Source organism: Mustela nigripes, chromosome 5, assembly GCF_022355385.1.
Source record: "Mustela nigripes isolate SB6536 chromosome 5, MUSNIG.SB6536, whole genome shotgun sequence".
NCBI classification, from domain to species: Eukaryota; Metazoa; Chordata; class Mammalia; order Carnivora; family Mustelidae; genus Mustela; species Mustela nigripes.
In genome coordinates this window covers 146,563,617-146,588,504 of record NC_081561.1, presented here as the reverse complement: position 1 = coordinate 146,588,504, position 24,888 = coordinate 146,563,617, and the positions used below count along the sequence as shown (strand labels likewise).

At 44.3% G+C, this 24,888-nt stretch overlaps 1 protein-coding gene across 3 annotated transcripts in view; it reads left to right on the top strand.

Moving 5' to 3' along the window:
- The window catches only part of PDE10A (phosphodiesterase 10A), a 565,247-nt gene that overhangs the window by 443,268 nt on the left and 97,091 nt on the right, over positions 1-24,888 (top strand). For all 3 annotated transcript variants that reach the window (XM_059401406.1, XM_059401405.1, XM_059401404.1), the window contains one exon: positions 8,194-8,222. In XM_059401406.1, the coding sequence (XP_059257389.1) occupies positions 8,194-8,222 (29 nt within the window). The remainder of the gene's footprint in view (positions 1-8,193; positions 8,223-24,888) is intronic.

The following is a 24,888-nucleotide window of genomic DNA, read 5'->3' as shown; positions in this document are numbered from 1 at the left end:
TTGCTCATGGATTCCATTTCCTACTGATAGTAGAAGACAGAATCTTAGCAATTAAAGGTCTCAGTTACTTTTACTTTAAAACCTACTTTCTTTTTCTTTTTCATTAACTTGGTGTTTCTTGGACACTTGGTGTTTTGCATACTTGGTCTTAGATCAATACCTGGAACTAGCTTTTCAGAAGTGCCAAATTGTTTTCCAAAGTGTTTACATACGCGGTCTGGTCTTGGACAGCTTCTTCCTAATTTCTTTCTTCTATCAGACAACTGGGCACTTTGAAACTCTAAGAAAATATTCTGGTGATGATGGTGGGTATCCTTTGTCCTCTGGAATCTGTTGAACCCACTGCTCAGGCTTTTGAGGCTAACATGATTTAGAACCTTTTAATTCATGATGGGTGGGAACAGGGGCTCTCTTCTGTCTACCAGGTCTCCATGTGGCCTCTTAGTGATGCTGCCACTCCTTCCTCCTTGCCTGAAACTCGCTTTGAATCCCTGACAGCCTGTTGCTAGAGCAGCTTCTCCATTCCCTGTGAAATTCCTTAGGTTTGCTTGCCTTCTGCGCCGTGTGGTCTTCCATGGGAACATCAAAGCCCTACAGAGTGATTTGAGGCAGTTTTGAGGGAAAGGACTGAAATTGGTCAGGTTGTAAGACTCTTAGTTAATATGGCGGAATGACTTTAAGGCTGGTGGTGGTGGAAAGCACGGAGAGGGACATCGGGCATGTTAACCCCCACTTCTCACCGGCCGTCCGCTTCTAGCTGGCACTGCAGTGTGGGGCCAAGAGGACAATTCCTGTGAAGATGGTGTCTTGACTGGAAACACAGACCAAGAATGGAATGAGGAAGTGCTGGTGCTTACTTCACACTGAGCTGAAGCCTCAGTGCAAGGCAAAGCTTTTTGTTTAATCAGCTTATTGGTCATAATTTATGTATAATAAATCTGACCGATTTTAAGTATATAGTTCAGTGAGTTTTCATGAACGCATACTGTCATGTAACCACTACCACATCAACATTTCTGCCTTTCTAGAATATTCCTGTATGCCTCTTTGCTGCTTATCTCCCCCGTCTATCACTGGCCTCTAGTTCCTGGCAACCTCCGATCTACCTTTTGTCCTGCTTATACAGTTTCATGTAAAGGGAATCATTCAGTGCGTCTGGTTTCTCTCCCTCAGCAGAACACTTCTCAGATTCACCTTGTGCTTTGTTGGCTTCTGTTTCTCAGGAAGGTTTGGGTACTGGATCGAGCACACTTTCAGCAATTCATGCAGGTCCACTTGCTTCACATTTTTTCCTTTTCCCTTTACGTTCCTGTGGGCGTGGACATCTCATTGTGGGTGTGGTTTGCATTTCCCAGGTATCTAAGGAGGTCAGCCATTTTTTAATGAATTTGTTTGCCATTTCTAGATTTTCTTTTGTGAGAAATCTATTCAAGTATTTTGCCCCTTTTAAAATTGGAGTTATTTTCATATTTGAGTTGTAAGATTATATATTTTGGATGCAGATTTTCAGTTAGATCTATAATACTCTATAGTTCTCAGTTTATGGCATTTCTTTTTGTTTTCTTAACTGTGTCTTTTGAAGAGCCAATATACTTAATTTTGATAAAGTCTGTTTTATTGTTTTTCCTTTATAGTTTTTTACTTTAATCCAAGAAATATGCGTAACTCAAGATGTTTTAGTTTCCACTCTTATAGGTATATGATTCATTTCAAGTAAGCTTTTATATGTGGTGTAATGTAAGGGTTGAATTTTGGTGGTTTTTTTTTTTCTGTATGAATATCTATTTCTTAGTGTAACTTCTGCAACTTCTGTCATTTTCAGAATTGACTTGGCTTTTCTTGGTCATTAATCATATAATAGTATAATAGTATACTTTTAAAAAAATATATCTTTAGGGGCGCCTGGGTGGCTCAGTGGGTTGCTCAAGTCATGGTCTCGGGGTCCTGGGATCGAGTCCCACATCGGGCTCTCTGCTCAGCGGGGAGCCTGCGCTTCCTCCTCTCTCTCTGCCTGCCTCTCTGCCTACTTGTGATCTCTCTCTCTCTGTCCAATAAATAAATAAAATATTAAAAATATATATATCTTTAAAAAAAATGTGGATATATATGAGCCTGTCTGGCATGGTTTGCTCAGTTTTATCTCATGGTGAACTTTAAAGTTAGTCCCCTTTGCTCACAAGCATGACGCCAATCCAAATAATGATTAGGACACGTAGCTGAATCGTAGACTCAAGCTGAATCGTAGACTCAACCCGGTTCCAGGCCACTTAGATATATCTAATAATTTCTGCAGTATGTACAAAACAAAAAAATGTGGTGATGGCATCATGATACCTTTTTTCAACTTTGCTTCTATGGCCTTGATAAGTGAAATCTAACATATAAATATCTTATTTTCTGCTAACTGTAATGCAGAAACTATATCATATTGTTTATACAGCTTGTATATACAGCTTGTACATGTTGTATTACAGCTTACCTACCATGTATATTCCTAATCCTCATATATACGAGATCTAAAGAAACTACTTTGTAGATTATTCCAGGCTTTGTGTACAGGAAAGTGCCTGCCGTTCTCACTATGCCCTTTCCAGCCATCACTTTTCACGTGTGGAATCGGAGGGCTTCATGGACTAACTCTCACGAGGAAGGGTCTTATTCTGTTCATATAGAATTAAGTACAGAAGAATAGGCTGCAAAATAGGCTAGAAAATAGGCTAGAAAACGTGATTCTCTGAGTTATTAGAAATCATAATAGTCCTTCAGGGAAAAAATAACAGCTTTGCCTGTTTCATGATTTGGCTTGTGAATTTATATATATCCTCCCCCCCTCTTTTCTGACCAAGAATGTCACAGGTATCTAGTTCTTTATACCTTTCCGTTACCTAGCAATGTATCGTTTCTTTTTTCCCCATTAGTGACTCTGCAAAGTAGAGGGTTTATTGGCACAAACCAGCTCACCTGGGGCTGAAGCTCTTGATGACACGGCTTCCGTTCTCCCATTAATGTCTGGTTTTAATGTTAAAAAATTAAGAGAGAGAAGAAAACAAAGCGATTGGTATGCTTACAAGTTACACTAAGAAGGTTTAGAACACGGGCAGAAGTGACAGGCTTCTAGTGCTTCCCACTCCGTTGATGTCTGTAGAAAAATGCTCTGCACACAGAAGCCGCCTTAGCTGTGTCTCCATCACTCCGGAGTCTCTTTTGGAGTGGCTTTTTGTTCAGTAATGGAAGAGAAATCCATGGATAAGTGGATTGTTGTCTCCTGTCTGCAAGAACGTCTGTTGCGTCGGGAAGTTAGGTCACCCACGTGTGTCTCCCCGTGAGCAGAAGGCAGACCGTGATTCCTCGCACACGGATTAGGAAGAGACAGAACGAGTGTGCTGACAGCTCGCTGTGTGCAAGAGCCCTGCGTACGCTGTCCCGTTCGCCCCTAGCGCCGTCTGACCGGACCTCTTCCTCTAAGTGACGGTATTTCGAGTCGAGCCATCAAGGAACCCAGGTGTGGCTCGTCAGTGAAGCTGGGATTTGAAAATCGATCTGTGTGGACTCAGCGCTTCCCTTTTTCCTACAGCGCTCTGCTTCTCCCCACTGGAGAGCGGTATCTGAGAAGAGCAGTGTATGAGGCGGCGAGGAAAGGATGCGGGCCACGTGCCTTTGAGAGGGCCTCACGGGCAGAGGCAGGCTGAGCTCATTCCTGAAAGGGGGGAGGATCAACCTTGGCAAAAAAACAGCAGAGACACTCAAGTCTCTGGTCTCTGCTCAGACTAATCCTTTTCCCGCAGGGAGCTGCTTTCATAGCTCACCCCCTGGATCAGGCCTGCTCTGACCACGCTTCCCGCATTGCCTCTGAGGCTCCCCAACCTACACCACTTTGTGCCCCACTTTCAGACACTTACCACTGACTGGGAACTTGCTGTACAGTTTAGTGTCCTAGCATGTTTGTGGACTCCCTTCTGCCTTTAGAATAAAGCTTCGTAAGGACAGCGATTATTGTCTTTTTCTTTTGTTCAAATTCATTGTAGGTACCCAGAAGAGTGCCAGGCACCGAGCAGGTACTCCATAATTATTTGAAGGTACAAAGATTTTGAGATAAGAGTCAGCAAAACATGTTTGAGGCTCTAGAAAGACCAGTCCAACTGGGGGGGGGGGGGGGGTCGTCCCACGTGTTTCATATTCCCGTTGGGAAAAATAGGGCAGAACCAAACTGTGAGAACTTAAATCCTAAACAAAGGAATTTGTTTATTTTTTGGTAGGAAATCGAAGAGCTTTCTGGAGTTTTCATTTTAAGTAACAGTGTATTAATTCAGTGGCATAAAAGTAATATCCTAGTGACATCTTGTTACCTTTCCTCCATGCTTTTTTGAAGTGTTTTTAGCTTTACCTCGTAAAATTGGCTTTAATAAAGAGAGAAATGACCTTTCACATGCGTAGGGACCCCTAGGTAAAGGAGGCTTCAAGGTCAGCTGATTTCAGGTCGACAACCCTAACTCCCCTCGGGGTTGCACCCACTAGGGCCTGTCAGTCAGTTTCCTGTGGTTCTCTCAAAGCCGCGATAGAGAAGTCCTTCCCTTCAGCTTGATTGGGCCAGCTGGGGCAATTATTCAGAACCTGGCACATGTTACATATTTGTTAAATATTTGGGGATTGAGACTTCAGAGCACACTGTTGTAAGAAGACGGCTATCTGGAGACAAGCCCGCAGCTCCTGCAGAATGTGGGGGCGGCTGAAAAAGGCTGCGTGGGGCCCTTGGAAGTAGAGTTGACCCTTGAACACTGCGGGGCTTAGGGGTGCTGACCTGTCCCCCACCAGCACCACCCATTGAGGATCTGCCTGTAACTTGACTCCCCAAACTTAGCTGCTAAGAGCCTACTGTTGACCAGAAGGAAACTTACTAATAACATAAACATGGGTTAACACATTTTGTAGCCCCACGATAATCTAAATTAGGGCTCAGAAAATATTAAGAAAAGCATAAGAAAAAATACATTATAGCACTACAGTATATTTGTCCAAAAATCCATGTATAAGTGGACCCATTCAGGTCAAACCCATGTTGTTCAACGGTCAATTGCATATGTAAATTTTCATGGAAAATAAGTATTTTTCGTGATGAGAAGACAGATATGCTCTACGTAGAAATACTAGAATACCTGCAAACCCTACAAGGTGAAGTGAATGGGCAGTCTTACAGGACAGAGGCACAGCGAAGTCCCTCCAGAGATCACCAGTGTCTGTCACTGTCACGGTCACTTCTGATCACTGTGTCTTTCCTTTGGACGCGCAGTATCCAGATCTTCAAGTTCAAAAATCTGGAACTTCTCTTCGCATCCTACAGCATGAGCACCGAAAAGCTTGTCCATGGAAAGATGTAGTAAAAAATATATGTTAAACTTAAGGAAATGATTGATCGATTTTAGAAAGTAGAAATTGTTCACAACGCATTCTCGGAACATAGAGTAAAAAGCCAAAACGAAACAGCGAGTAAAGAAGAACATGGAAGCAGCCACGGAACTTCAAATCAGCCATCGAAGTACAAGTTCCCTTGGTTTCTAATTACATTTGGAGTCCTTCCTGAAGTCCCATTTCATACTCCAAGTGCTGTCAAAAGTGACCACAAAAATCAGAGTACAACTATATACACAGTTTTAAAGATTTTTAAGGATGTATTTTTGACTTAGAGAATATCCTGACAATATAATTTGATTCTGAAAAAGTTTTTTCCACCAAGACATTTTCAAAATAACAGAGCAGAAGCTTCCTCCCAGCCCCCTCACGCAGTTGGTCTTTCCTGGCAAATCGTCTAGCGATTCCAGAGTAAGAGCCCGGGGCTTGCCCGTCTTCTTCTAAGAAGCCATGACGGGAAGGTCTCCGTACTTCCAGCACACACTCAGGACTGAAGTGTCGGAGCCACATTTCACACAGCTCAGCAGTAAAGCTTCCTTTCAATGAAAGGTGCTGGGGATCATGGCAAAGTAAGAAATTGCCACGGATGCAAGATTTTGCATAATTCATGAGCATCAAATTAGTAACAAAAATGTTCACCAGAGCAGACACTAATTTTTATGCAGCTTTAGGGGTTCAATTAACATTTGTTTGTTCAACAAATATATATACTACGGGATCCTTATATGCCGGGTGTGTCTCCTTGTTCTCAAGGAGCTAACAGTCTAGTGGGATTAGTGGGATGATTAGAGAAAACAAAAACTAATTGCAGAGAGAGAATGTCTGTGACTGTTAAAGAGAAATGTAAGAGAAGAAAAAGAAGAGAGAATCTTCAATCTCAACATCATTTTAATGATTTTTAAAAGCCTTGGGAAGAACAGCTAATCGGGGGGAAAATATCCCTTGGGGGCTCACGTAGTCAGCAGAGCTCGGGTATGCAGAAAGAGATCCTGGGAGGGTATCTTATGGACACGCAAATTTGATTCGAGAAGCGCCAAGGAAAGCTGAGGGAAAAGGCAAAGGGTGCATGAGTCTATCGATGCCTGGACGTTCCGATTCGTCCCTTCAGCCAGCGTTCAGATCTCGGGGTGGCTGTGGACACTGGGAGGTTCCGAAGTGCCACAGGCTCAAGCGCCAGTCAGTCCTGGGCGGAAACCTTGTACAACTGCTTTTCATTATGTGTTTCTTCATCCGCTGGGACGTGTGAGCATGCCCACTGCATTTCTTAGAAAACAGTTAAGAACATGTACGTCTCCACGACTTTAGGATCTGCTCATAGACTTGTTGGAACAACTAAATCGCATAGTCCCATCTCTGGGGGCAGTTGGGGAGAGGCTAGGGGTTGGGAATTGAGCCGAGGAAACTCTGCTATGATGTAACTTCAGCATGGAAGGCAAAGTTAAGTGCTCTTCCTCAGGGACATTCCAGGGAATGGGACGCAGTACTCCAGTCACTTGGGAACAATATAATGATGCCCCCAGACAGGGACTATTTATTGAACGTCTCTTCTCCAATAGTCCCAAGCTTGGAAACTTCTAAAACACTCTGGGTAAAGTCACTTATTTTAGCTAGCGTGGAAATCTAGTTTCCTTTAGGTTCTGGAGCATTGGAGGGAGACGTGTGTGTGTGTGTGTGTGTACACACGCGTGTGTGGCGAGCTTGCTGGGGCAGATACTGGATTCAGCGATAGTTTGGAGGCTGCTGGTCGATTTGGCACTAGATGTGGTGGTATGTGTCGAAATGGTGGAAGCAACAAATTGGAGAAAGATTAGCGAAGAGAAAGCAACAGGCCTACAGGTTAGTTAACAAGGATATTGAAAGAGGAAGGAGCATCCCAGCCCTGTTTGAACGTGTGGGACAGACATGTTTTTGTCAGTGTCGAGATAAATTAGACTGTGCTTTGGCAGAACACAGAATCCACGAGGTTTGGGGCATGTTAAGTATACACTAACGGTGGTAGGCAGACAGGATTTGATTGATCAGGAAGACACAGAATAGCGGTAGGATTAATTAAAGGCTGCTTCCCAGCAAGGGCTCCGGAGAGGCCCAGCCCAGCCGCCGTCCGAAAGGGCCACATCAATATACTTTGGGTCCGAACCAGTGACCTAGAATGGAGTCCTGGCCAGTTTGTTTCTTGGAACCTGTTGGTCACGGGGGCATGCTGTTGTCATGTGGCCAGCCGCAGGGGAGAGCCTCTCAGAGGGCCGCACCTAGGCATGCCGTCCGTTCATCCGTCCATCCATCCATCCATCCATCGGTCTCGCTTTATGGGAAACACTGCTGACAGTCTAGTACAGGAGGGCCCCCGATGCCCAGGACCCGTGAGACAAAGCTGCCCTGTGGTGTCCTTTGTGACTTGGCCCCAGGTGCTGTGCATGGTCGTGTCTTACTCAAGCAGGTAAGAAATGCTGCAGTTAACCCCAGCAGCACAGGTGTTCTCGGGCACTGTGAGAGTCGTGTGGTTGGGTCATGTACAATATCATTTGCAGGTGCTACTGTTCCAGAACGTCTCACAAGGTGATCTTGGAAGTGGCCTGTGGTATTTCGTTTCCCTCCAAACTTTGTTGTGCATCTAACCCTTGTGTTTAACCATTCGTTGATAGATGTGTAAAGCCAAGTTCTTTGATTTTGTGAGAGAAAACATAGCAAAGCAGCTTCTAGTTTATTGAACGTGAATAACATAATCTGTATTTCAGAACCTACTCAAAGTTTCTAATTGTGTTTTTCCCTTCCTTTTCCTTCCACCAGATGAGTCGGCTCCTAAGGAAGTCAGCAGGGTAAGTGATGAGAATGTAATTTCTGTCACCGCAGTGTAGGAAATAAATAACGTTCCTGTGTTTTCTCAGTGCTCTCACCTGTTAAAGTATTGGAAAAATAATGGCAAAGCCTGAGTGTCTGCCCTAGAGCATCACTCATTAATAGGGGGGAAAGTCGGTAGGGAGAGCCGTTGCAGATTGGGGGCCCCACAGTGAGTGCAGCTCGCAGCTGCGTTTGTGTGCACTGCACCTGCTTATGGGGTTTTCCGAACGAGCTGCCAACGTTAGAAATGGAGAGCCTGCGTGTCAAGACTGGGTTTCTAGCTTCTCTTACACCGACACAAGCCTTCCCCATGTGGCGGCAGGTGGCAGAAGCCTCTGCCTCGTGCTCCCCCAGCAAGCGGCTTTACCCTGCCTTTGAGTTCATGCACCTTATTTGTGGGCGAACAAAAGGTGACCACTTACGTATTCGAGACGGGGCATTCCTCGGTACTTTTAGAAATAGTAAACACACTGTTTTCCTGTCCAAGAGAAATTACGTAGGGTTAACTTGAAGAGACTTACCAGACTTGAAAACTTATGGGTCTTGAGTACTGAAAGCATTTAGCAAACTATGCATAGTCATGCAAAGTTATAATTAATTACAGATGACAAATCTTCTAATCATATATTTTATATACAATAAAGATCTTAAATGTGGAATATTGAAAATAATCAGTTTGCAGGCAGAGTCCCGAGAGCTGGGGGTGTTGAGATCAGCCGTCTGCCATCTCAAAGCTCTGCAGTACGCCCGTGCACTTTATAGATCAAGGTGGTGGGCAGAAATCTACAGTTTCCTCACCAACAGTCCCTGTTGTTTTGTAACCCAAACTACAAGAGTTGCCTAACCTCAGTTTAACATGGACAGTCCTGAAGAAACTTTAGATTTTGCTGTTGTTTTTGAGGGAGATGGGGAAAGAAATGCCCAAAGAGGTAGTTTTAAGCAATCTGTGGTTTCCTGACATTCTGTCCTGTTGACGACGAAGCGTGGAACTGTACTTCTGAGGCCGGCCTTCTGTCAGTGCCTTAGTTCAGTTCACCTGTCGGCCAGAACCCACTTTCTTCGCCTCCAGAGTCTCCACATACAAAGATTTTGTGCCAGTGTTATAACTGATTTTATGACTGCATCGCACTCCTTTAAATATAAACTAGGTTATATTTGGGTAGAACAGTTGTACAGGCGAGGAGTAGACTTTTTTATTTTACTGAATGCATTTCTGTAGATTTTAGTTACACAGAATATCGCTGCAAGACAGGTCGGATTCGGATGACATTGTCACGTCATTCTTAGTACGCCAGCGCCTTCTTTCTGGCTGAAGAGAGGGGACGTGTGCTCAGACGGCACCACGGACTATTTTTAAGTCCGTTAGAAATGATGACAAAACTATACAGAGATCATTCTTTGCTGTTATTTTATAAGGTTCTCTTATTTTGTGCCTCATGTTGAGAAAGTCTATCTCCAGTTGAGAATTACTAATTTATGAGCTGAGAGTAGAATAGAATAGACACATGATAGATAATACTAGAATAGATACTAGGGTAGTATCAGTTGCCAAGATCTTTAAAATGGTTTATTCTCAATATAACCCATATCATCAGGGTTCATGACGGATGTTCAGAACTTGCTTTCTATGACAGTACACTGTTGTTTTAAATTAAAATTAAGGTTTAGAAATGCGGGTGCCTGGGGGGCTCAGTGGGTTCAGCCTCTGCCTTCAGCTCAGGTCATGATCTCAGGGTCCTGGGATCAAGCCCTGCATTGGGCTCCCTGCTCAGCGGGGAGCCTGCTTCCCCCCTCTCTCTGTCTGCCTGACGCTCCCCTTGCTCATGATCTCTCTCTCTCTCTCTCTCTCTCTCAAATAAATAAATAAAATCTTTACATATATTTTTAAAAAAAGTTTCAGAAATGCATAGTGCAGCCTTTTGGAGGGAGGGTTTGTTTGGGAACATCCATTGTCAAAAGTCGGGCTCCTTATGAGGGCGGCTGTTGCACCCACAGACCATTCTAAGTTTTGTGAGACACTTTCCCATTTAGAGCCAAACCACCTCTCCTTAACTGTCATCTGTTAGTATGGGGTTTTCCTTTTTTTTTTTTTTTTTTAATTAATACTTTTCTTGATTTTTATAGCAACTCAAAAAAACAAAAGAAACAAAAACAAAAACACAATACAAGAACAAAACTATCCCCCATACTCCACATGAGAGCTCTCTGAATAGAGGGGTTACGTTCTTTCTTCCCAGTGAAGCGCACCTACTTTTAAAAGATTTTCCCCAAAACACCTCCCTCGCATTGACTTAGACATTCTCTGGAGCAGGTGTCTGTATCAGTACATTTTTAGCAGGTAGCAGCTGTGTCATGACATCGCGGACCCATGGTGGCCTGACCCGGACGACCTGGGGGAGGACGGGTAACTGCTTGGAAACAGTGTATCTCTAATACAGTTTGAAGGGAGAATTCGCTTTTTCAAGAAATTATACAACAGTTCTGGTTACTAATCCTTTAGAAAGCAAGATTTTTTTTTTTTTTTTTTTTTTTTTTTTAGCGTGAAGTCAAGTCCGGCAAGTGGGTACCCGTCCCCTCTCTTCCTCTCCCCTGTCCCTTCCTCTGTGTCTGTCTTCCTCCTCACCCGAGGTTTGTGTGCCGGACCTCGTCCTATGTGCCAGGGATATAGTGTGAGCCAAACAGATTCTGGTTCCCCCAGTGTGTGTGGAGGAGGGCATGGTGGAGACAGTTTAAAAAATGTTTGATTTATGCATATCAGGTAATGCTAAGTTCTGATGAATACATAGAAAAATCCAGCTGGGTAAGCTAGAGGGTGGTGGGGGGTCCGGAGTGCACTTACTGGCTTCTTGTACACTAGGGCGGCCGGAGGGGCTTTATTTGATACGCTGACATTTGAGCAGGGACCGAAGGGAATTAAAAAACCATCCGGAAGGAGGAGACGGCTGCTGCAAAGGCCCTGAGGTAGACGAGCGTGGCTAGAGCAGACTGAGTAACGGTGGGCGGTGAGCCATGGGGTTGGAGTGGAGGGGGGTCTGCGCCGACGCCGACGGCCTGTGCTAGTCCAGGGTGTGCGGCCGGGAGGGGACGACACCGGAGTGAGGACTGTGATGGCGAAGTGATCAGAGTCAGGTGTGCTGAGAAGGAAGGGCTCGCGTTGTCTGTGGTGGGGAGGGGGCAGGGATCAGTAGTGACTCGCAGCTTGATCGGTCTGAGCACCCGGCCCAAGGAAGTTTCTCCTTACGACCGTGGGGGCGACAGCAGGGTGCATGAGGGGGCGGGCGGCTGGGAGCTCCGTCAGTTGGTCTTGGACAAGCGAGGTTGGCGTTCTCGGACATCAGACTGGAGGTGTTTGGGAAGCAGGTGCCTGCGCTGTCCAGCCCAGAGGAGAGGCCACAGCCAGGGCTGTGCGCGGGTTTGGGTCCGTCCGTGCAGCCGGGCCGTGGGCCGGACAGCACCACCTCGGGGGTTTGTGAGGGGAACCGTCTGAGCACTGCACTTTGGACGCGCCAGTTGCCCCGTGGAGAAGACCCGGAAAGTTCTCAAAGGAGATTCAGAAGGAAAAGTCGGTAACTCAGTAACGTGAGGAAAACCAAGAACACTCCTTTGTCAACAGATTTTTAAGAACACATTTGACCGTAGGACTGTGTGCTCATGTAAGCTCTGTTGACCTGGTCTCGGACCATCCTAACTCTCCGAGGAAAGCCTCCGTCTTACCCTCTTTACCTGACATTCTGTTGCATTTCTGAAGCTGCATATTCGAGTGATTTTTCCAGTTCTTTCCCTATGTCCCTTGTCAGTGTACTCAATAAATAAGGCGGCGCTGCCCCCGAGAATGTCACCGATACTAGTGACGGGAAGTGCTGTGTCAGATGCCTCGTTAAAAGCGCCACATCCGGGGGCGCCTGGGGCTCAGCGGGCCCAGCGTCCGGCTCTTGGTCTCGGCTCGGGTCTTGATCTCAGCATCGGCGGGTTAAGCCCCGCGGGGAGCTCCACGCGGGGCCTGGAATCTGCTCCGAGCGACACCCGACGAAACAAAGCAGCGTGGCCGGGCAGTGTGCTGCAGTTTTCCGATCGCACGCCACAGGAGAAATTTACCTGTGCCATTTGTCTGTTGTTGACTGAAACAAATTGTTATATTGGAATCAAGATCTTTTTGCAAAGTTTTTTCATTTTAACCTGTCCAGGTAAACAGTACGGCTACATCCAGTCTATTTAGTGATTTCCTAAGGTTGGAAAAATGCTTCATTTTGTTAGTGAATCCTGGTTTCCTTGAATTCCTAAATACAGGGTCCTACCGCATAAACAGAGGGAACCGGCATCCACTGCTCACCAGGTGCATTTCAGATCCCATGTCATTAATTTCCCCAGAGCATTTGTTACTGACTTAATGCAGCAGTGCCATTTCTGGGGACAGGGAATTGTAAGTAAGCCCCTGCTGACTGTTTTCGGTTTGGTTTCACTGGTATTGTGTCTCCTTGAAATCAGTGGCACGTGGCTGCCACAATTGCCTGACTTCTCTGTTTTTATCTTCTTTAGTTCTTTAACAAAGTGAGAGGGGGAAGATTATAGACTGATAACTTTTTTTTTTTAAGATTTTACTTTTAAGTTATCTCACCACCAACATGGGGCTTGAACCCACAACCCCACGATCAAGAGCCACACACTCCACTGACTGAGCCGGCCAGGTGTGCCTAGAATGACAACTTTTAAATGATTGGTTTTCCTGGGATAGTTCTTTTTTTGTTTTTGTTTGTTTGGGGTTTTTTTGTTTGTTTGTTTTGTTTTTTTTTGTTTGTTTGTTTGTTTGTTTGCATTGGGGCATGGAGAGGCAGAGGGAGAGGGAAAGAGAGAATCAAAAGCACGCTCCATGCGCATCGTGGAGCCTGACACAGGGCTCAATCCCAGAACCCCGAGATCATGACTGAGCAGAAATCCAGAGTCAGGCGCTTAACTGACTGAACTGCCCAGGCACCCTCTTTTGCTCATATAATCTATCTGTTCCTGCATTTATTGAGAAATTTCTGCATTATCTACCTAATACCATGATCACACATTCCACAGACTAATGGTCTATTATATGATAATCAGCTTTAGTGTAGGAAGCAGTATGATCAGGAGGGCAGGGAGGTTTCAGTTAGGGCAAAAAGCTGCACAGTTGTTCCCCTGAGGGCAGTTGAGAAGAGAGGGTTTGCTGATGACAGACCGTGTGTCCCAGGGCTCAGCGGAGGGACTTTGTCAGCAGGTGGGGAGGACAGGAGGGAAGGTGAGTCCGGTCGGTGGGTATGTGGAGTAGCCGGGGACGGGGGTCCAAGTGATGGGGGCCCATTTTCAGGACTGGAGCTTCCTAGGGTGTGAGGGAAGCACTAAAAACCAGCCTGCAAACATTTGCAAACTTCCCCCTCTCTCCTACTCCCCCTGCTTTTATTTTTTGTGGTTCTTTAGTTGTACATTTCACTGTCGGAGATTTAGTTAAGCTTTTTCTTTTTAGAATCTAGTTTTGTTTGACCGAAGTCATACTGCTGTGTAAGACTCAAAAGTTTAGGGTTGAGATGTAGGTCTGAACACTGACAAACAGGAGCATTGGCGTTAGGACCTCTCAGTAAACAGGATTTTGAGTAAGATCATTTTACTTCTAAATGTATTTACTCTGAATTCAAATTGTGAGAGGAGCTCTCAGCTTCACATAGAAGGGAACGAGTTTGTATAAAATTGAGCATTTGCTTTTGGGACTATTTTGGTAATTTCACACAAAGAGTCTTCTCCCTGCTGTTCAGATCCTTTGTATTTATTTTCCTTTCTTCTTTGCAACTTAAAATTATTTTTGCTTGACATTTTACATACAGTGTCCAACCCTGAGGGGTTGGATGGTAGGATTTCCTTAATCTACTGCTCTCATGATGCCTAATAAAGTCTAGGCACATCTTCTCTCAAAAAGCAGGTGAAGAAGAAGATTGGCATAATCAGCCCCATTATGGGACCGGAAGTCAAACTTGGCCAGCACCTGACTTGACGAGTCTGTCACCCAGTGAGAATTCAGGGTTTCCAGAATTTCTGTCGGAATCTTTTGGAGAAGGAGCATGGCATTATGCCTTGATGTGAAATGAATGAATGATCTGGAAATTAGCAGGAGTGTCTGAGCCCTGTGAAAGTCACCGAAGCACTGACCGGGTAATTCCGGTGCAGGTGTCTGACAGATAATTCCGGTGCAGGTGTCCCATTCTTCCGGGAGTGGAGGTTTGTAGAGCAGGTTGCAGCAGCATCACAGAAAACACTGCCAGGACGTAGCTCTGAATGTCTCCCATTTCTGTTTGGATATTTGTGTTATTTGTTTCTGTTAAGTATGAGTTGCTTTTGCCAACTGGGTGTACAGTTTGCCTTTGCTTGGCTTGGTAATCTCAGGTGATGCAACCTCTTTCATGTGTCGGGGTTCACGGGTTTTCCTTCCCTCTGAATCGTCAACCCTAACCTTGTCTCCTTTTTTTTTTAAGATTTATTAATTGTGGGAGGGGCATGGCAGAGGGAGAGAGAAAGAAAAAATCTCCAGCAGACTCCGAGCTGGCCAGAGCCCAAATGTGGGGCTCGATCTCAATGACCCTGAGATCATGACCTAAGCGGAAACTGTGAGTCGGACACGCTACTGGCTGAGTTCCCCAGCACCCCTCCATCATTCTTAAATTAGAGCCAACTGTATGTTTCGGAGAAGACTGAGGCTGTTTGCAATGAGCCCTTTTTCTCTGCTAGTTCATATGTCAGAACGTCTCCCCAGTATTTGCGGTCGATGTCACGCTCTCACGTCTTCCTGCAGGTCTCCTGTGCTCCTGCCCGCGTCCACTTGACCCAGAGCTGCTTCTACTCACGTAGAATTATTTACACTGGGCATTTTCTAACGAAATCAGAACAGGGTTTCTGAGACAATCGTAAGATCGCCTTAATGTAGCCGGTGATCACCGTCAGATACTTCCTTCCGGTCTTTCATATGCTTGTCTTTGTGCAGTACTAGTTACAGTGCACATCCACGTTTGGTTCTGGGGTTTTTTAGTTTGCATTATGCCATAAGTGATTCGTGTTGTTTTGCCATCCAATATTATTTCCAGTGACTAAAATGTCTCATTGAATTTCTTCTCTGTGGTAGTATTTTCCTTTCTCTTGGTTGGATTGTTGGCTCTTTAAGATTGCTTTGTTTTTCATAGACCGATTATGGAAGTGGCAGTCTTATTCTTGTGAAATAATTCCTAAAGAAAATGCTAGGATCTGAGGTTAATAGCTCAAAGGACATAAATATTTTACGGCATTTAATACACATTTATCAACTTACTGTTGTGGTTTATACTTTCATTTTAACCAGATTAAATTAGCAGTCATACATCTTGTATATAAACAGCAAGGACATTGTTTTAATATTTTTATTTAAAGCAAATAAGCAGCACGCCTGGGTGGCTCAGTCTGTTAAGTGCCTGACTTTTGCTCAGATCATGATCTCAGGGTCCTGGGGTTGGGGAGCAAACTATACCCCCATCCCCAGGGGGCTCCCTGCTCAGGGGGGAGTCTGCTTCTCCTGCTCCTCCACCGTTAGTGCACACACACTCACTCTCTCACACAAATAAATAAAAATCTTTACTTATTTATTTTTTAAATTGTATTTATTTATTGGACAGAGAGAGAGCACTAGCCGCAGGCAGTGGTGGAGGGAGAGGGAGAAGCAGCCTCCTTGATGGCCAGGGAGCCCGACCCTTGACGGGATCACGACCTGAGCAGAAGGTAGATGCTCAGCCAACTGAGCCGCCCAGCCTCCCTACTTAAAATCTATTAAAAAAAAGAAAGCAAATAAGAATCTTTCCATACTTACATAGGTGTATTTCTTTTTGTGTGAATTGCATCTCTGCACCTGTTGATATAATACATTTAAAAGAGCTTGTCTGATACAGTGTAAATAGCACTTAGATTTGAATTCCTACTTTGCCACTTTTCATCTGGGTGACCTTTTAATAAAATAACTTTTCAAAGCCTCAAATGTACAATGGGGATAAAATCAACCAAATTTATAGGATGCAGCTAAAACAGGGTGAAAATTTATATTCTTATATTCATTAGTTAGAACACCAAAAACAATTTTTTAAAAAGTGGAGGGATTAATAAGAGAAGAAATCAACGATCCACACTTTAAAATATAGGTGTGATTATTAATGCAAGAGGTATTTTATTAAATGGATCAGTAAAATAGACTATCTTTGGCAATCTGTTCAAGAAGTAAAATACAAACGTTAAGGAATGAGAAGGGGAATATAACTATAAACACGGAAATTATGAATAATTTAATAGGGAATACTGTATACTAATACATTTGAAAATTTGGATTTAGTGGCCAATTTTGAGGAGATTCTAAATGATCAAACCTGAAGAAGAGTTGAGACATTTAAACATACTATTAACCAAGGAAAATCTGAAAAATTCATGAAGACCACCTAAAATGTCATGATGTCTAAACGCTTTACTAGATAATTCCACCAAACATTAAAGAGGTGATAACTGGTACATACTATAAAGTATGCGTTTCACAAGTTAGGGAACGAACTTATTCTAGGAGGGAAGTTTATTCCTGTCACAAAAGTTAGAGCGTTGTACAAAACAGAAAAACTTGCCAGCCATTTTTATCAGCGCAAACCTAAGTGTGGAAATCCTCAGTAAGTAAATTCAGCAGCACTTTAATAATTGTTCATTGCCAGGCGCGGGCAAGTAGATTAGTGCAGTACTTCTGTAAGAGATGAAGATGATTTGGACCAGAATTGCGGGTCGTGGAGGTGGGGAGCCGTGCGTGGGTTGATGGATGCAGTTCTAGATACATTTGGAAGGTAGAGCCACCAAGAGCTGCCGAGGAATCCGGATGTGTGGGATAAAACAAGAGAGGAGAAATGACGGCACTTGGGTCTTGCCTGCGCAAATGAGAGGACAGGCTGCCGTAACACGGATGGGAGCGCTTGCTCAGGTCCGGGTGTGCTGGTGGAGATCACCTAATCACCTCTGAACACTGATGTCGAGGAGGTGGTGGTTGGGCATAGGAGTCTGGAGTTTAGGTGAATGAAGTGAACGGAAGATACAAATTTGCGATTCCTTAGTAATTTGGGTGACTTAGGAACCAGCCGTATATAATGGGATGTAGCGATGCAAGGCAGGAGAGATCTCCGAGGAGGTGAGTGTGGTTTGAATAGAGAAGACAATGTGAACAGCAGCCCAGGGCCGGACGTTGAGGAGTCTGAGATGGGAGGAGCCCTCACAAAGACTGGAGAGAAGTGCTCGGGAGGCAGGGGCGAAGCTGGGGCCACGGGAGCAGCAGTGCCGGAGACATGTGTCAGGTAGAGGACAGCCGTCAGCTGCATCCGTGCTGCCCGCATTTCAGGGGAGCGGAGGGTTACCTTGTGGGTTTGGCAGCGCAGAGGTCGTCGGGGATCTCAGTACGAGCTGTCCCTTGCAGCAAGCGAGAGAAAAGAGCAATTGAAGGCAGCAAATACAGACAGTTGCTTTATGGAGTTTTGCCTTGAAAGGGAGGTGGGGCAGCGAGGTAGGAAGGGCACTGAGATTCTGCTTACTGAGCTGTGAGTCGACATGGGACAACTGACTGTCAGTCGTCCGACCCAGTGCACAGCGACTCGATATCTGGAATGCCGCTGGGACCCCCCGTGAGCCCAGGGAGCATCGTCCCCACATAGTCACTTCTCTGTCTCGGGATGAGGTCTTCTTCTAAGAGCTACTCCCTGCGCACCTTTCCGACCCGTAACAGTACGGGCAGCCCGTCCCGCCGTACAGGACGGCCCTGGGGCTCGGTGCTGGTAGGAGCGGGCCTTCTTCATCCATGTTGCCCGCCCCTCAGCTCCTGGCATGTTTGGTTTTTAAAATGCTTTTTCTTTTAAAAAAGGGGAGCAAATGGCCACGTGCACATGTATTTGCGGGAGCAATCCGGGAGAGAGGAAGTGTGCGGCCACAGGGCGGGGGACAGCGCGGGGGACAGCGCGCGGGACGGTGACTTGCGCACCGCTGGAGCCTCCGACAGCCCGATCAGTCACTCAGCTCCATTTACTCGCTTTCCACTTTTTTCGTACTGTATCACGTGTGGAAGACTGGAAATTGGTTATCAGAAAAGTGGCTATAACAGCAGAACAGTGGAAGAAGTAGAAGAGGGAAAAAGCAAAAGGGTTTGGAGTAGTTACCACTTTTTTCTGAATAAGCAGAAGACGTGGCTTTCAACTTCTGGGCATGTGAAGCGTGACCCAAGGGAAGTCACTTGACTTACTCTCTAAGGGAACAGTGCCGATCCCTGTTTTTTTCAGGGCAAAGTTTGTATTATTATTATTATTATTGAATTTCATAAAAATGCAAATCTGTCTATAGATCTGATTTTGTATCAGTTGTTCATTTCAAAGGCATAATATTAAAATGTGGTTCAATGTTAAGTCAGTGGGGGGTGATATACAGGTACTGGAGGAGGGTACACATGTTAGAATTTTCTGGAGTAATTTCTCAACCTAGATCCTCCCTCTAGTAGATAAGCTCAGGCTAAGGTGCTGTGGCCCAAGGTAGAAGTTAGAACACGTGGAGAAGCTGACAGAAAGCATGTCTTTAAAATCTTCCTCAGTATAATTTCCTTTACCCAGGCTTCGGCTAAGAGAGGAGCCTTGGACAGTTAAGGATGATACTTGTAAACAGGGGCCTAGAGGGCGCGCAGGTATAGCCTGTCCCCATGGATTAGCAGCGTATCTAGAAGACAGAGAAACCAGAGGAACAGACAGGAGACATAATGTTCCCATCAGGTAAAATGAAATTCTGGCATTTTGAATTTTGAATGTCATGGAACCCAATAAATCTTTCTTATTCCATTAGAAAATCACCCGACCTTAGTGAGGAATAAGGGGTGCTTACAAGCAAGTCCATGTTTTCCTTACTGCACAGGCCAGAACAGCTTGAGGCGACCTGAGTATTGTGGAAGCCCAAAAGAAGTGTTCTTATGAAACATGGTATGGTTAGTTTTAGCCTAAATTTCATTTTGTAGGCTTTGCTGCTGATTATTAACAATAACCACAGAAACTTCAGAAACCTGTGTGGAGTATCAGTTCTGAGCATCTCGGCTTCCTGAAAGAATTAGTTGCAAAATACTTCTCTACATAACCCCAGTGCATTTTTCTGCTTATATGGAAACATTTCATACTGACCATTTAAAGACCATGACTTTGTTTGTTTGTGCTTAAGATGAGGCCCATAATCCTAACAATAGACTAGACACATGGGGTGTCTGCTGTGAAAGGTTTTGCTGATCCAGCCTGTGAGTGAATCACTAGGGCAGTAGGCAATGGGTTGCTTCATCTAAAGAGCAGTATCGGGGTGCCTGGGGGGTCAGTGGGTTAAAGCCTCTGCCTTCGGCTCAGGTCATGACCTCAGGGTCCAGGGATCGAGCCCTGCATTGGGCTCTCTGCTCAGCAGGGAGCCTGCTCCCTCCTCTCTCTCTCTGCCTGCCTCTCTGCCTGCTTATGAACTCGCTCTGTCAAATAAATAAATAAAATTAAAAAAAAAAATAAAGAGCAGTATCAAACCATTACGGGAAAAATTTTTTAAGTGGAAGCTAAACACAGTCCTCTTTTGCAAGATTTTAAATTAAAGTACCTGTTTTGTCAGACAGTTCTTGGCGAGCACAGCTCTGTTTTAGGGGATAGATGTTGAGAAGTACTAACTACAGAAGGACTATATTAAGCCCGTACACATAGCTGGCTTTAGTCCTCGGAACTGAAGTCTGATTAAACGCACATTTCCTTATTGTATGCAAAAGAATATACTAATGGTCTAGTCATAGAGTTGTTGTACATAAGATTCAGTCCCCCCGGATTACAGTTTATTAAACTAAAAAGGCAACAAAGTCGAAAGAATGTTTTAGTTTTGTCATAGGTGTTATCATGAGCTGATACCTTCTTATTTGTTTTCCCCAACTAGTACTTAAACTCCATGAGAGTCGGAGCTTTATCTGATAACCTGTAATGGTGCTTGGCACACTGCTGAGGAGATAGTTGCTTAAACGAGACTTAATTACATCCTGACATTCACAAATGGATCTAGTGGGTTAAGCACTTAGATCCGTCTTTTCTCTCCTTAACTTTATTATTCATCTGCCCTGAGAAGTGAATCCTTTTCTTCTAGCAGCCTTGAACTTACTAGAAATGCTTTCTGTGTCCATCAGTGATTTGAAACTGTTTTATCTCATGGACTCCTTTTTCCTAAATTAAGTTGTTATTAAGAGAAGCCCTTTCATCTTATGGACCTTTTTCATCCTAAATTAAATTAGCTAGTATTAGTAAACATTATAGAAAGCCCTTTGAAAACTTATTATAGGGTGCCTCAGTCATTGGGTGTCTGCCTTTGGCTCAGGTCGTGATCCCAGAGTCTGGGATGGAGCCCTGCATGGGGCTCCCTGCTCTGTGGGATTCTGCATCTCCCTCTGCCTCTCCTGCTGCTTGGGTTCCCTCTCTCGCTGTTCTCTCTCTGTCAAATAAATAAAATAAAATCTTTTTAAAAACTTACTGTAATGTTCTTTAGAGATATTAAGTTTTTATTATTTCTGTTTCCTTGTGTTGAGCTCACTCACAGAAACCCGGCCGGCTTGCCTCTGCCAGGGATTCACAGGGTCAGGTCTTTCTGTCTCCCTCTCAGCCTTGTATCCTACTGTGTTGCTCTCCTGTGGCCTTCAAGCTTCTGGATCCTTTCTAGCTTTCTGCGGGATGCTTCCTCTGAGCTTTCACACGGAGCTGCTGGTGCACCTTCCTTCCTGCCCTGTGCCACACTTGGAAACAACTGCACGTGTAGCATTTCCTTGCTGCTCAGTTACGTCGCGGGACAAGTAAAGGCAACTACTCTTCCGCTCCTTTCCTTTCCTTTCCTTTCTTTTCTGTTCCCCGTAGTGCTAGGATAAACTCGGGATGAGTGTACTAGTCCCTTGGCTGATATTTAGGATTTTAAAAGTTTTTAAAATAAGCATTTGCAAAAGGGTCAGCAGCACCCTCTTTGCTGCGTACCCCCATTCTCTCTGTCTGTCTGTGAGGGTCCCGGTCTTCCGTAACTCTTCCTTGTGATCGCTCATTCTTAGAGTAGTGAGAACTTTTCCACCAGTGATGTTTCTGTAACATAAATGACTTCTATTTATAATTTATTTTAATCTAAAATATCTAAATCAGAGGCTCCTGGGTGCCTTAGTGGGTTAAAACCTCTGCCTTCGGCTCCAGTCATGGTCTCAGGGTCCTGGGATGGAGCCCCGCATCGGTCTCTCTCCTCAGCGGGGAGCCTGTTTCCCCCTCTCTCTGCCTGTCTCTCTGCCTGCTTGTGATCTCTATCTGTCCAATAAATAAATAAAATCTTAAAAAAAATAAAATATCTAAATCATTTTGGCAATGGTGTCCTTAATATGTAGCATTGTAAAAAGTTAGGCACTCATACATTCACTTTTTGACCCAAGAATTTTACTCTTAATTATTTGCCTAAGAAAATTGAAAACCTGTATTCACAGAAAGGTGTTCATAGTAGCTTTATTCTTAACAGCCCCGAGCTGGAAAACATGAACATCCCAAGTGATCAACAGTGGTAGAAGAGAAAAACATCGTTTGTCGTTAGTCGTGCAACAGAACGCAACCAGCAGCAGGCAGGAGCGGAGCACTGGAGCGCACAGCGACGTGCGTGGGCCTCAGTGGTGCCGTGTCAGACACATAAAGCAGGGCTCAAAAGAGTCTATCGTGTGTGAGTCCATTCCGATAAAATCTGAAACATGAAAACAAGGCTGAAGTGTGGTGCGAGCAAGTCAGAGGCAGTGGTTGCCTTGGGGGCAGGGATTGATCGAGAAGGATCACGGGAGAGATTTCATAAAGAGATTAAGTGTTCTGTGTCCTTTATTATTTGTATTACTGAGATGTTTCTTATTAAAATTATTTCTTTTAAAAATTATTTTTTATCTTTGACAAATAGTAATTGTATACATGTAAGGGTCCATTTAGTGTGCAACTTGGTGGCCTAGGTGTGCGCTTGATTACGGTGGTCGGGGTAACAAGCTCCTGCGTCGTCTCACACGCGTGTCAGGTGTATGGGTCTCGTGCGGGTGTCGTGGGGACCCTCAGGAGCCAGCTCAGCAGGTTTCAAGTACACGCTGTGCGGTCTTTGCTCACAGGAGTCATGCTGTATATCAGGTCCGAGAACGTCTTCATCTTACGACTTAAGGTTTGTGACCTTTTCCCCCTAATATATATATATATTTATTATTCCACAGTTATTCGTGTGGAAGTTAATCACATATGTAAAGGGACCCCTGTCATTGTCTGGTATTGTCACTCAACCACTGAATGCCCTTGCAGCCTCTTTGAGTGCTTTGCTTTCTGAAACTCACACAGGGCAGATGGTTCCAGAAATGTCTGGACACACAGAAAAGCTGCTCAGAAAATGAACACTGGAGGGATCAGTGCTATCCCGAGTCCCTCACTGCTTGCTTTCTTTCCATTTTAATTTTTGTTCAGACATTATCTCTGCATACAAGTAAAGAGAATTGCATGTTGACCACCATGTACGTGTCCCCCAGGCTCCGTGATCAATTTGCTAATCCTGGGGCAGCTGCACTCCCCTCCCCCGCCTCTTTTTTTTTTTTTTTTTTTTTTTTTAATAGCTTGCTGGTATAGTTTAAAGCAAATCTTAGTTAGTCATCATGTAATTTCAGCCATAAAGACTTCAGTATAGATTTCTAATAAGAAATGGCATTTAAAAAAAAAAAAAAACTCCTTCAATTATATGCTATTTTCATGCCTGATAATAATCACACTTAACAATATCTTAATACTTGGGCCAATTCAGTCTCCCTCAACTCTCTGAAAAGATTCTTTTTACAGTTGTTTTGTTCGAGTAAGGATCCTTAAAAGGGTACAGGTGGCATTGGATTGGTATGTCTCTATGTCTGTTTTCATCTCTAACGGCCTTTCTCTCTCTCTTTTTTTAATTTAATTTTTTTTTTTTTTTAGTGTTCCAAAATTCATTGTTTATGCATCACACCCAGCATCTCATTTCTATTTAATGGTGATCTTCTTTAAAAATTTTAATTCCAGTATACATTAGCATAGAGTAGCAAATTAGCATACGGCGTTCTGTTAGTTTCGGGTGAGTAATACGGTGATCCCGCAGTTCTGTACGTGCCCTTGTGCCCATCACAGTAACTGTCTCTTTAACCCCCGTCATCTGTTTCACCCATCCCCCACGACCTCTCCTCTGGTAACCATCAGTTTGTTCTGTGTGTAACAGTCTCTTTTTTTCTTTCTTTGCTTTGTTTCTTAAATTCCACATTTGAGTGAAATCATACGGTATTTGTCTCTTTCTGACTGACCTATTTTCACTTAGCACTGTACCCTCTAGATCCATCCTTATTGTTACAAATGGTAAGATTTCATTCTTTTCTATGACTGAGTGATATTACACACACATGCACATGCGTGCGCACACACACGCACACCTCCTATGTCTATTCATCCATTCATGGCCATTTGGGCTGCTTCCATGGTTTGGCTATTGTAAATAATGCTGCAGCAAATATAATAATGCATATCGCTTTTCAAATTAGTGTTTTCATAACCTTTAGGTAAATACTCGGTAATAGAATTACTGGATCATATGGTGATTCTATTTTTAAGTTTTTGAGAAACCTCCATACTGTTTTCCACAGTGGCTGCACCAGTCTGCATTCCCACCAGAGAGGTTTGTGACCTGTGACCTCCTGCTCCCTGTTTCCCACAGCCCAGCCCCTATTACCTGCCCGTCTCATCTGTACTCCCATGAGTTGGGGTTTTTAGAGTCTGTGTGTGAGCTAGGACAATGTTCGTCTTTCTGTGTCTGTTTTACTTAGCGTAATACCGTCTAGGTTCATTCGTGTTACCACTTAGAACAGGATTTCCTCCCTTTTTAGGGCTGAGTAATATTCTACTGCTATATGTAGCAGTCTATATATAGCAGTAGAATAATATGTAATATATATTATATAATATATATATAATATTATACACACACATACACACGTGTGTGTGTGACATTTCCTTTATACAGTCATCTGCTGACAGACGTGTTGGTTATCTCCATGTCGTCTGTTGTGAGAAACGCTACAGTGAACGTAGGTCCTGATACCTGCTGAGAGAGCGATTCCGTCTCCCTCAAATACAAACCCAGAAAAAGGGTTGCTGGACATTGGATAGTTCTGGTCTTAATGTTTTGAGAAACCGCCGTAGTATTTTCCGAGGTAGCAGCGTCAGTTCGTATTCCCACCCTTAGTGCCCAGGGACTCCCTTTTCTCCACACCCGCCCTGACACTTGTGACCTCCACCTGTTGGGCGGTAGCCATCCTAGTGGGTGTGGGGCGCTACCTCATTGGGATTTCGCCCTGCATTTCCTGGTGGTCGGTGATAGTCAGCCCCTCTTCCCGTACCTGTTGGCCGTCTTCTTTGGAAAATGCATGTTCAGCTCCTCTGCCCATTTTTTAACTGAGCTATTTGGGATTGTTTTGCTATCCAGTGGTATGCGTGGGATGTTTTATGTCTTAGATGTTGCTTCCTTTTCAGATACATGATTCGCAGGTGTTTTCCCGTTCTGTCGCCT